The following is a 12,492-nucleotide window of genomic DNA, read 5'->3' on the forward strand; positions in this document are numbered from 1 at the left end:
AACATAATAATTAGCTAAAGTGAGAATGCTACTAATCTTACTGTTTGTCTTTTGAAGTAGGACATTTTAGTATGATGCTGAAAAACAGATGTGGGCCATAAGAGCCCTTTTAAGTCAAGTATCAGTAGCTTAGGGTTTATTTTATACCCAGTTGTAGACTAGGCTAGACTTGGGGACCCAGGAGGAGCTGGAGCCCTCTTGATCTTTTTAGGTTCTTCCCCTTTTCAAGTCACTCCAAATATGCAAATATTATTTTAGTAAAAACACCAAATTATCCAGAGCTTTAAGACAAGACCTTTTGTTTCCCGTTTCAATCAAATTTATGTCCATAAATCTCAACTGTATAAAGGTTCCACTGTACTAGGGAGGAACAAGATAAACCTTTGCTGCAGTGACATCTTTCAGTATAGCTAGCTTCTTGAAATGTATCTTTTTTGTCAAAATCAAACTAACAAAATAGTTTAACCTTACCTTAGAAGTTTGTTCTTCCTTTTCAAAAATAAATACTGGTTGAGCAATGACAGATTTTTCTGTAAGAGAAATAGAAGACAAGAAATCAAAGCTTATACTGGTATTTCTAACACTAAGAGAAAGCACCAAAAGTGTCTTCATATTAGAAGAAAAATTTTTATTTGTATTTTCCATGCCTTTTGGTAAAATCCAAATTATTTTACTTGTACACTACATAATGCATATTTGTGAATAATTTAACAGTTAGGTATAGAAATAAATGCTTGGGGGCCAGTGCTGTTGCGTAGTAGGTTAAGCCTCTGCCTGTGGCCTAGGCACCCCATAATGCTGCCAGTTCAAGCCCTGGCTGCTCCTCTTCTGACCCAGCTCTCTGTTAATGGCCTGGGAAAAGCAGTGGAAGATGGCCCAAGTGCTTGGGCCCCTCAACCCACATGGGAGGCCAGGAAGAAGCTCCTGGCTCCTGGCTTCAGATCTACCCAGCTCCAGCAGTTGCAGCCATTTGGGGAGTGAACCAGCAGATGGAAGACCTCTCTTTCTCTCTCCCTCTCTCTATCTGTAACTCTGCCTCTCAAGTAAATAAATAAATCTTTAAAGAAAATAAATGTTTGGAGAAAGTGATAGTAGCCGGCTTTCATAAACAGGCAATCCCATTAAAAGAACATTCATTAAGTGTTTAAGGAAAATAAAGTATAAGCACTTGCCTTTAGACTATTTTTAGGACACAGTGATTAACATCTTTAAAAATAAAAAGTTTTAGATTGGGCATTTGGTGCAGTGGTTAAGAAGCTGCATGGGAGACATGCTCAATATCAGGGTTCCTAGGTTCAAGTCCAGGCCTTGGTTCCACTTCCAAGCTTTTTGCTAATGTACACCCTGGCTCAAGTGCTTGAGACCCACATGGAAGATGTGGATGGAGTTCCGGGCTCCTGGCTTCAATCTAGCACAGCCTTCGCTTCTGCTGGCATTTGGGGAGTGAACTAGTAGGCAGAAAATATCTCTCTGTTTTTTTGTCTCTTTGTCTTTCAAGTGAAATTAAAACCAATCAATAAATAACTTTTTTTAAAGCATAAAAATATCAAGTAAAACAAATCTCATCTGAGAATAGTACTTCTAGATGATTTGAATCTTAAAATGCAAATGGTATAGGTGTACTTCATTCCATTCTTAAAATTAGCCAAGTAGAATTCATATTTCCTTCACTCCAATAATCATGTACTAAACTATATTTTCAATATTTAAGGATTGGTCTTACATAATATTGCAAAGCAGATAAAATTCGTCTTCAACCCTGCCAGCCTTATTACCCTTTCATATTTTCCTATCTTAGGAAAGCCAATAGATACACTTCGATGATTACAGCTTTAAATATCAGCACTCTAGAATTCTTAAGAACTGTTTTTTTGGGGGCAGTTATGACTTGGGCTCTGGAGTTAGATAAGCATGTGTTCACATATAAGTTCCACCACTAATTGGCCATATACTTTTGAGAAATGTAATGTAACTGTACCTTGGTTTCCTCATGTGAACAAAAATGAAGATTATAACAATGTTTAGCTCATAGAGTTTATGTGAAAATTAAATGACTTTTTAAGATATAAAATATATAGATATATAGATTTTAACAAGACAAAACAAAAGCCTTGAAAATAGATATTAAATACATGGCATACCACCAATTGCCATTCTAAAACTCATAGTTGACATTGCTAACTGGTGACACATTCCTGGTGAGTCCACATAAGGCCTCAGAACTTTTCTCATTATAGCATCCATTACCAATGCATTGCTTTGACATCAAATGAGGTAATTTTCTATCCCTGAGCTGAATAAATAAATTATAGCTGAGGAATTTCAGGAAACTATCAGTAACATTTTTTATGCACCAGAAAGGTCTTCTCCAATTCCCACCACCTTATCCCCTGAGAGAATGTCATACACTCTGCCATATTACCCTTTGTGAATCTCCTGCAGCCATGAGAACTTAGGTGCTTCTCCAGTGAGATCAAGATACTATTCCATTTTTATGCAAGCTCTTAGCAGACAAAGTGAGCCCAGCAGAAAATGCTCAGTAACAAATTGAAATTCTCATCCATAGGAAACTACATTCAGTTCTATAATTTTTTCTCAGAACAAACTCCTTTTGCATCATTTATGTTAGATTTAAGCAATGAGATTCCTAGTGACTTTTGAAAATAAATAGTTTTGGTGAACGTGCAGTGGAAATACTAATGAATTAGAATAATAAATGAGGCTCTTCTGAATGAGTCTTGAGACAGCCATCCTTAAAATAGCATGATTTGGCCAAAACCCAGACAAATAACATCTTGACTTTCCCTCTGTCAAAACACAGCTAGGCACTCTGGCCTCAGAATCAGCCCTTAAGGCATTCGGATATGGCTGAAGAGCCCATGAGAGGCATGGAAAGCCAAGACACTCTGGGAAAAAAAAATAAAAAAAAAGAAGACCTAAATGAAAGATCTCTGCAAGTGAGATCCCAGTGGAAAGAACGGGCCATCAAAGAAGGAGGTACCTTTCTCTGAAGGGAGGAGAGAACTTCCACTTTGACTATGACCCTGTTGGAATAAGATCGAAGTTGGTGAACCCAAAAGGCTTCCATAGCCTTGGCAACTCATGACTAGAGCCTAGGGAGATTACTGACACCATAAACAAGAGTGCCATATTGTTAAGTCAACAACAGGAGTCACTGTGTACTTACTTCTCCTGTGGGATCTGTCCTTAATGTGTTGTCCAATGTGAAGTAATGCTATAACTAGTACTGAAATAGTATTTTTACACTTTGTGTTTCTGTGTGGGTGCAAACTGATGAAATCTTTACTTAATATATACTGAATCGATCTTCTGTATATAAAGATAATTGAAAATGAAAAAAAAATAAAGTAAGCTCTATACCAGTAAAAAACCAACCAAACAAACAAACAAACACACACACACACAGCTAGGAGCCGATGCTGTGGCATAGCAGGTAAAGCCACTGCCTGTAGCTGCGGGATCTCATATAGGCGTCAGTTCCAGATCCAGCTGCTCCAATTCATAACAAGCTCCTTGCTAATGTGTCTGCCCCTGCACCCACATGGGAGACCTGAAAGAGGCTCCTGGCTCCTGACTTCGAACCATCCAAGCTCTGGCTGTTGCAGCCATTTTGGGGGTGAACTAACAGATGGAAGATGTCTCTCTGTGTCTCTGTCTCTCTCTTTGTAACTCTGCCTTTCAAATAAAATAAATAAATAAGTATTTTTAAAAATACAGCTAAAAATATACAAAAGATACTGTCAATGGCAGTATTAAGGTGGAAATCAAAAAGGATACTTGCAGCTTGGAAGGCATACAGTCAACTGAGAAAGTGTCCCTTATTCATTGATTCAACAAATGTGTATCAAGTATGCATCCCTTTTGTGCAAACACTGTGACAGGAGTTAGGAATACATGATCTGATTGAAGGTGTGTTAATGTCTGTGCAGCCACTTTCTCTCCTCGACACTGCCCAGCACATTATCGAGAAAGCAGATAATGTCCATACCTCCTTCTCCACTAGATTCTCTTCCATTCTCCCAAGTAATTCTCTTGACTCCGAGCACAGAGTCAAAAGTAAGCACTTATCAAGCCTTGTTCTTACCTGATCCAGTAGGAGAATTTGAAAGTAAAATCAAACTCCTTAAGATTATATGTTTTTGGGCCAGCACTGTTGTGCAGTGTGTAAAGCTGCTGCCTGCAGTGCCTGCATCCCATATGGGCGCCAGTTCTCATCCCAGCAACTCCATTTCTGATCCAGATCCCTGCTAATGTATCTGGGAAAGCAGTAGAAGATGACTCAGTCCTTGGACCCCTGCACCTGCGTGGGAGACCCAGAAGAAGCTCCTAGCTTCTGGCTTCGGATCAGCTCAGTTCCTGCCATTGCAGCAAATTGGGGAGTGAACCAGTGGATTGAAGACCCCTCTCTCTCTCTTTCTCTCTCCCGCGCTCTCTCTCTCTCTCTCTGCCTCTCCTTCTCTCTCTGTGTGACTCTGACTTTCAAATAAATAAATAAATCTTCTTTTAAAAAATTATGTGTTAAAACTTAGTCTCTTTTCTTTCTAATGCAATCATTAAACCATTTATTCAACAAGTATTTTGGAGAGATGACTATGTATGAGACATTTTGCAAGATATTGTGAATAAAGCAGTACAGCAAATAAATGTAGTCCTTGCCCTTATTCAGTGCTCATTGGGAGTGAAACAGACCTGGACAATGGCACAATTATTTAACTTCTGTTGGGATGAGAGTTACAAAAGACAAGTGCCAACTTCTCAGTAAGTGACCAACAGTGAAACTTTTTGGTCTCTGAGGTCAGGATTTCAGGTTTCCCAGGAGACACAACATCCAGGCAAGTGTGAAGAGTACTCAAGTAGAGAGAAAAGCCAGAGTCTCCGATGAAGGAGGCAGCTTGGGAAATTCCAGTAATAAAAGGGTCCAGTGTGGCTGACATCTATCAGAAGAGAGGATGCATGGTAGGAAACGGGGCTAAAGATGAAGTTTTAGCTTTGCAAAGCCTTGACGTTCTGCTAAGGGGTTTGTTTTCAATCCAAGAAACATAAGCCGTGAGGAGTTTAGGAAAGGGAGTTGTGTGCTCTGATAGGCTTTTTTTTTCTTCTTCAGGGATCACCCTGCCACAAGGATCACCCTGTCCATTGTGTCTAACTCAATCATTTCCATCCTGTTTTGGGTTGAATACAGTCTCCACCACTTATGGATGAGGAAATGAAGGCTCAGTCAGCGACTCGCTCAAAGTTATGCCCTCGTAAGTGCCAAAGCCTTGAATTACACTCAAGCCTCCCTCCTCCAAACTATGAATCTCAACTCCCACGCATCACACTAGCATACCACATACAGCTCTCCTGGCACACCTCACATTCTACGTGTATAAAACATTGAATTCAGCACCATGCCAAGGAAAAATCAGTATGAATTAATGCCACTTTAGCATTCTCAACTTTATCAAAATTGATTGACCATACACACGTACTTCTATACATCCCCAAGCAGAACTTACACAATGATAAAGGTGTTTTTTTTAATTCGACAAGAAAAACTGAAGAAAAATAATAGCAACAAATTCTAAGAGCTGGGAAGGAAAGTAGAAGGATAAGAAGTAACTGATTAAGCAGAGCAGGGAACCTGAACTGCAAGCATTAGTTAGCAGCGGAGATGCTAGAAAGCAACCTGGTGTAAACCCCTACAGAAAAACCAAAAGTCCAGTACCACTAATGATTTCTGGAACTGGAGATAAAGTCTGGCTGGAAAAGGGAAAATGTTTTATCTGTACAGCAGCAAGGAAGACAGGAAGGAGACTACTGGTTTTCCAGAAAATCCTGGTAGAAGCATCGGATTGCTTAAACCACATAGTATGTATAATGTTGAAAAAATAATTCCTTGTCTACCATGGTGTTGCCACCCATAATTAAAGCACAAACCTCATGACATGTTATTGACTTACATGGTCTAACAAACCTCCAATCAATCTCTCTCTCCCTCTCTTTTATTTTATTATTATTATTTTTTTTTTTTTAGTTTTTAAGGATTTTGTTCAGTGATAGAAATGCATAGGAGAGTGAGGGCTTTACTCAGGGGAGAAAGAAAAGTCTAGAGGATACGTTGGGGTCCATACCAAGCAGAGAGCAGGCCAGGAGCAAGCCACATGCAGCAAGCATGCAGGCAGGAAAGCAGGGAGCAGGCGGCTCAAAGGCATGGGCAGCAAGGGCAACAAAGGGCAATAAGGGTGAAAAAGGGGCAATATCAAAAGGCTTCCATAACCGTGGCAACTCATGACTAGAGCCTAGGGAGATTACTGATGCCATAAACAAGAGTGTCAAATTGTTAAGTCAATAACAGGAGTCACTGTGTACTTACTTCTCATGTGGGATCTGTCCTTAGTGTGTTGTCCAATGTTTTTTTTTGTTTGTTTGTTTTGTTTTGACAGGCAGAGTGGCCAGTGAGAGAGAGAGACAGAGAGAAAGGTCTTCCTTTGCCATTGGTTCACCCTCCAATGGCTGCCACGGCCGGCGCGCTGCAGCCAGCGTACCGCACCTATCCAAAGGTAGGAAGGTAGGACCCAGGTGCTTCTCCTGGTCTCCCATGGGGTGCAGGGCCCAAGCACTTGGGCCATCCTCCACTGCACTCCCGGGCCACAGCAGAGAGCTGGCCTGGAAGAGGGGCAACCGGGACAGAATCCGGCGCCCCGACCGGGACTAGAACCCAGTGTCCCGGCACCGCAAGGCAGAGGATTAGCCTACTGAGCCACGGCGCCAGCCAGTGTGTCGTCCAATGTGAAGTAATGCTATAACTAATACTGAAACAGTATTTTACACTTTGTGTCTCTGTGTGGGTGCAAAGTGATGAAATCTTTACTTAATATATACTGAATTGATCTTCCATATATAAAGATAATTGAAAATGAATCTTGATGTGAATGGAATGGGAGAGGGAGGGGGAGATGGGAGGGGTGTGAGTGGGAGGGAAATTATGGGGGGGGGAAGCCATTGTAATCCATTAACTGTACTTTGAAAATTTATATTTACTAAATAAAAAATTAAAAAAAATTTAAAAAGGGGGCAATATCTCAATTCTTGGGCTGAATTCTTTGCCTTAAAATATATGGAAATAGGGAGCAGGTATTTAGCCTAACAGTGTAGACCCCTGTGTGCCACAAAGAATGCTAGATTTGGATTCCAGGCTCTGGCTCCTGAATCTGGCTTCCTGCTAATGCAGGCCCTGTGGGTCAGCAGTGGTGGCTCAAGTAACTGGGTTTCTGTCATCTGTGGGGAGACCTGGATTGTGTTCCCCACTACTGGCTTTGGCCCTAACCATTTTGAGCATTTGAAGAGTGAGCCAGTGGATGAGCTTGATCTCTCTCTCTCTCAGATAGATAGATAGATATACAAACTTTTTTCCTATTCTAATATGTAGCACAATTTTCTCCAGAAAGTTTTAGGTGAATTGTAAGGTGTTGTCATTATCCTTTATTTCCATATGTTTAACTGACACCAAACCCCTGACAGATAAATTTCCACTAGGAAAGTAACTGGAGGACTTCGTTGCTGGATCATCTCAGAGGAGGTTTTTTTTTTTTTTTTTTTAAGGATCTACTGAGCCGAGACAGTGGCAGTGGATCCCAGTGGGCAGAGGATAGGCAGCTTCTAGAGTTTCTGCTCCACAGCCTTTCCCACCTGGAACACAGCAGACTTCTTGCTGATTGGTAGTTTACAGATTGTGGGAACTGAGTTCCCCACATTGGATAGGAACAGGTCACTCTAACAAGGGCTGGAAAGGGTTGTGGAAGACAGAGAGCGGCAACCATCCCCCTTCAAAGGGGCATCTGCTGCCAAATGGGTCACCACTAATTGCTACCAGGAAGGGAAATTATCCACTTGGACTGTGGCCCTGGTGGCTGCACACTTTGCCCTGCCTTTCTTCCTGGGCCTTTCCACATGTCTCTTCCACATCCTCGTAGCTCAGATCTTCTCCCTGTGCCCTGACTCATCTCAGTAGCAAACACTTTCCCTTATGACCCTGTCCTCTTCACCCTCTTCCACCTGGGTCTGGCTCTCTGGCTGGACAAACTTAGGTTTTAGATCTTTGAAGTCAGATAGGCCTAGAGCTATGTTTTAAAAAAAATTACTGCAGCCTCAGCTTTTTCATCTCTCTCTCACACACAGATAACACACCACAGACACATATATACAACTCACACACATCACACACTCATGCATGAGAGTATTTCCAAAAGTTCATGGAAAAAAGAGTTGAAAGATGTTTATTTGGGGCAGAAGATTTTTGAAATCCATAAAGAAGAGGAATATTTACAAAGTTCATAAAAAATGAGTATAGGAAAAATCCATGCATGGATTTCAAAAAAATTTTTTGGTAACAAAATAGACTCATCTTAGTTTCATTTTTGTTAACTTTTTGAAACTTCATATATATTTAATGGGTTGTAATGGGATTGAAGCAATATATGCCTGTGATAGCCCCTAGTATAAAGTATCTTTCTACCCTTATCTGTCTTTCCCTTTCTTCCCATCCCCATATATATATATATATATATATATATATACATATCTCTCTGTTTATGCATATAAGGACATCTATAGGTGTACACACCCATAAACATTCAGCAATTTATCAGGCCACAGGCTGCATAGAATACCCTGCATGAAGCTTGCATTCACCCCCTCTTCCTCTCCAGTCCTGTGGTACGTGCACTCGCCTGTACTCTGTTAGCTCTCAAGGAACTGCCTCATTATTCCTCAAAAGTTTTGCTTTCCACTCATGACCTCATTCTTACCTCTAATTTTCTTCTTGCTGTCATTCTCCTATCTTTCTTATTCTTTTTATTTTTTAATGTCAGCAAGTTTCTGAATTCAGACTGTGGCCCTTCTTTAGTCATAGAGATCCTTGCTCTTCAATGTGTGGTCGACAGACCAGCACATTGACAGGGAGCTTGTCAGAAATGCAGAATCTCAGGCCCCTCTGAGACTAGGGTCAGTCTCCAGTTGACAGAATCTGCAAGTGATTTGTTCAAGTTAGCATCTGAGAAGCCATCCACTAGAGCACCTCTAGGTTTCTGTGAACTCAGATCAAAACTGGGAAGACAGTATTGCACACACCTCAAGTCAGTAACAGGACCTGCAGAGTGTTTTGAGGAACTTGGTAAGTAACGAGAAAATAATGACTATTCAAACCATTTACTATGATTGTCATGATTTGGTGTAAGGTGAAGCCAAGGGTTACTCTGATGACTTAAAAGGAAATACCTGTAGTAAGGATTTGAAAATATATTCAACTTTGTCACCCTTTATTCTGCTTGAAACAACTAATTATATCTACTCCAATGGAAAAGTTTGTTTTCTGTCTTTACATGTCTGAAATCTGACTTTTTCAAAGAAAAAACACGTGAGAAAATGCCACTTCTTGAGATGGTTAAATATTAATTAAAGTGTTCACTTTTTTTTTTTTTTTTTTTTTTTGACAGGCAGAGTGGACAGTAAGAGAGAGAGACAGAGAGAAAGGTCTTCCTTTGCTGTTGGTTCACCTTCCAATGGCCGCCGCGGCCAGCGCACCGCGTTGATCCGAAGCCAGGAGCCAGGTCTCCCATGGGGTGCAGGGCCCAAGCACTTGGGCCATCCTCCACTGCACTGCCTGGCCACAGCAGAGAGCTGGCCTGGAAGAGGGGCAACCGGGACAGAATGCCGTGCCAGCCAAAGTGTTCACTTTTATAAAGCAAAAATTTAGTCTGGAAGCACAAACTACCTCAAAAGCATTTGTCATAATTTTAGGATTCTTCAACATGTATTTGAATCATCTGAAGGGCTGTAAAAATTACATCACCTGTAGAAGAAATAGACAAATCATCACAACTTATCTCCATCTCTGTAAAACCCCAGGGAGAGGAGACACCAAAGCTGTGAATCACAACCTTGATTTTGACCAAAATAAATAAATAAATAAATAAGAAAGAAATCAAAACCACATTAAAATCTTGTCAGACAGTTTTGAAAAAGGACAAATTGTAGCCTCAGAAGAAAAGAATCAGTTCCAGTTCACAAAGGAACCACAAGATTGAGACACTGTATACTTATTTCTAGCCATAGGTGGGGGAAACTATAAACATGCAAAAGGAATGCAAAAATAAGCAACAAATTACCCATCAAAATATGAAATAATCCTCCTTTAGTGAAGGAGGTGGTAGGACCATGGAATAACATTATTAACTGTGGTGGACACTCTTGGCTCTGAGATGCTCTGTACTGACTTGAAGGTAGAAATAAACAGGACCCCAGGAAGAAGCAGAGGCAGTTTCCCCAGTTTCCAGGCTGACTCAAAGCACCGGCCCAACCTGAGAGGCAGGATGAATGTTATCACAGTCATCCCGTCGAAGTAGTAACCAACTCTGTGGACTTAAGTATCAGCTGATTGTAAGAAATACAGAAGTATACAAAGTAAAATGAGGGAGTCCTTACTCCTTTCCGTCTTATTTTGCAGTTTTTAAAAATTGCTTTAAGTTTGTATGGGAAGCCGGCACCGTGGCTCACTAGGCTAATCCTCCGCCTTGCGGCGCCGGCTCACCAGGTTCTAGTCCCGGTCGGGGCGCCGGATTCTGTCCCGGTTGCCCCTCTTCCAGGCCAGCTCTCTGCTGTGGCCAGGCAGTGCAGTGGAGGATGGCCCAAGTGCTTGGGCCCTGCACCCCATGGGAGACCAGGATAAGTACCTGGCTCCTGCCATCGGATCAGCGCGGTGTGCCGGCGCGCCAGCCGCGGCGGCCATTGGAGGGTGAACCAACAGCAAAGGAAGACCTTTCTCTCTGTCTCTCTCTCTCACTGTCCACTCTGCCTGTCAAAAAAAAAAAAAAAAAAGTTTGTATGGGAAATGAAGTTATAAACTGTCAGCTCTAAGAAATCTAGCATTTCTTAGTTTGGATTCATTTATGAGAATCACACACTAGAGCCGAATAGAATCAACATGAGAATAAAATGAGGAAAGTTATCCCTCTTTTCACTCATGTTCAGAATGGGAATCATTTCACAATAGGACGTTGGAGAAAATGAGAAAACTACCTTTCAGCCTCACTGAACACAGCCATCAGCATATGAACTCATCAGCTTCAAGGGATCCATCCATTGTTAAGTTTTAAAAGCTCTAAACTCTTTCTTCACTTATTTAGATCCAGACACAGGGTAATTTTTAAAAGCCAAAGTGAAGACGTACAATATCTAATGGAAGCAAGAAGCAAGAGGAACCAGAGGTTCTGTCAAATACAAATTTCACTGCCCTTCTGGAAGTAGGACCATACCCTTGAAAATCCTGTGTTTAAATGCATTCTCACCACCACCTCCACTCTGAATTCCAAACTGTTGTTCCATTTATAATCTAGATAAATGTGGTAGTAGGTTGCAGCCAGTGACTTAATTTCATTTGTACTTTAGACTAAAGATTTGCAGCAGTAATAATTCAACTGAAGAGATAATTAGTCTAATTTATTAAAGAAAGTAATTTACTTCATTACTGTCTTCATGGAGAAGTTCACAGATTCCTACAAATGAGATTTTATTAAATTATTCCATGTAGAATATCTGCCAAAATGACTCTGACAATCAAATATAGTGATGGCTGAAGAAGCTGGAGATATTTTAAAGGCAGGGTGACACACAACACACACACACAGAGACACAGAGACAGAAAGAGATGGGAGAATATCTTCCATCTGCTGGCTCACTCTCCAAATGGTTACAATAGCCAGAAGACTCTGGCTTCCAAGCTGAATCCAGGAGCCTGGAACTCCATAAGGGTCTCGCACATGGCTGGCAGGAACTTTAGCCATCATCTGCTGCTTCCCAGGAGCATTAGGGAGAAGCTGGATTAGAGTGGGACTTGAACTGACACTCCAATATGGAATGTGGGCATCCCAGCAGCCACTGTGCCACAAAACCTGTCCCTGATTTTATATTTCTTGAGAAGGTTCTGTAATTAATCTCCAAAGATGTGCTCACACACAATGTGCTAATTGCAGATGATCAGAGACTAGAGTGGTCCAAAATGTTCAAGGAGTAAAAGCCTTCTTTGTTTTTCAATAGACCTTTTTCAATTTTCCATTAAATTTAACTATTGTTTCAATGTCAAAGCATAACTCTATGGGTTCTTTTTTCTTAAAGACAGTGGCTGCCACATGAAATGCTCATGCATGTCACGACTTGTCTTTACCCTGTTACCTTTTGAAATATTCACCTACCGTAACCTGAATAAGTACTATGAAGATGTAGGCCTGGCTGATATCCTAGGATGCTTATCTTATGCACGGATGTAAAATAAAAGCTTACATTTGTGTCATACTTTATCTATTATAAAACATATTTAAATATATTAACATTTGGAGAATAAGTAAATGACTCCAACGGAGCTAGAATGCATGGTTGTAAAAATCTAAGCTTTGGAGAAAAACAGATCTGAATTCAAATTGCATCTCCTCAATT

At 40.9% G+C, this 12,492-nt stretch overlaps 1 protein-coding gene and 1 long non-coding RNA gene across 3 annotated transcripts in view; one reads left to right on the plus strand and one right to left on the minus strand.

The window, feature by feature from the left end:
* The window catches only part of LOC127492830 (uncharacterized), a 134,494-nt gene that overhangs the window by 29,839 nt on the left and 92,163 nt on the right, over nt 1–12,492 (plus strand). The gene's annotated exons all lie outside the window — the stretch shown is intronic.
* The window catches only part of RANBP3L (RAN binding protein 3 like), a 53,714-nt gene that overhangs the window by 26,414 nt on the left and 14,808 nt on the right, over nt 1–12,492 (minus strand). For both annotated transcript variants that reach the window (XM_017344681.3, XM_017344682.3), the window contains exon 2: nt 472–530. In XM_017344681.3, the coding sequence (XP_017200170.1) occupies nt 472–530 (59 nt within the window). The remainder of the gene's footprint in view (nt 1–471; nt 531–12,492) is intronic.

Source organism: Oryctolagus cuniculus, chromosome 14, assembly GCF_964237555.1.
Source record: "Oryctolagus cuniculus chromosome 14, mOryCun1.1, whole genome shotgun sequence".
Classification (NCBI taxonomy): Eukaryota; Metazoa; Chordata; class Mammalia; order Lagomorpha; family Leporidae; genus Oryctolagus; species Oryctolagus cuniculus.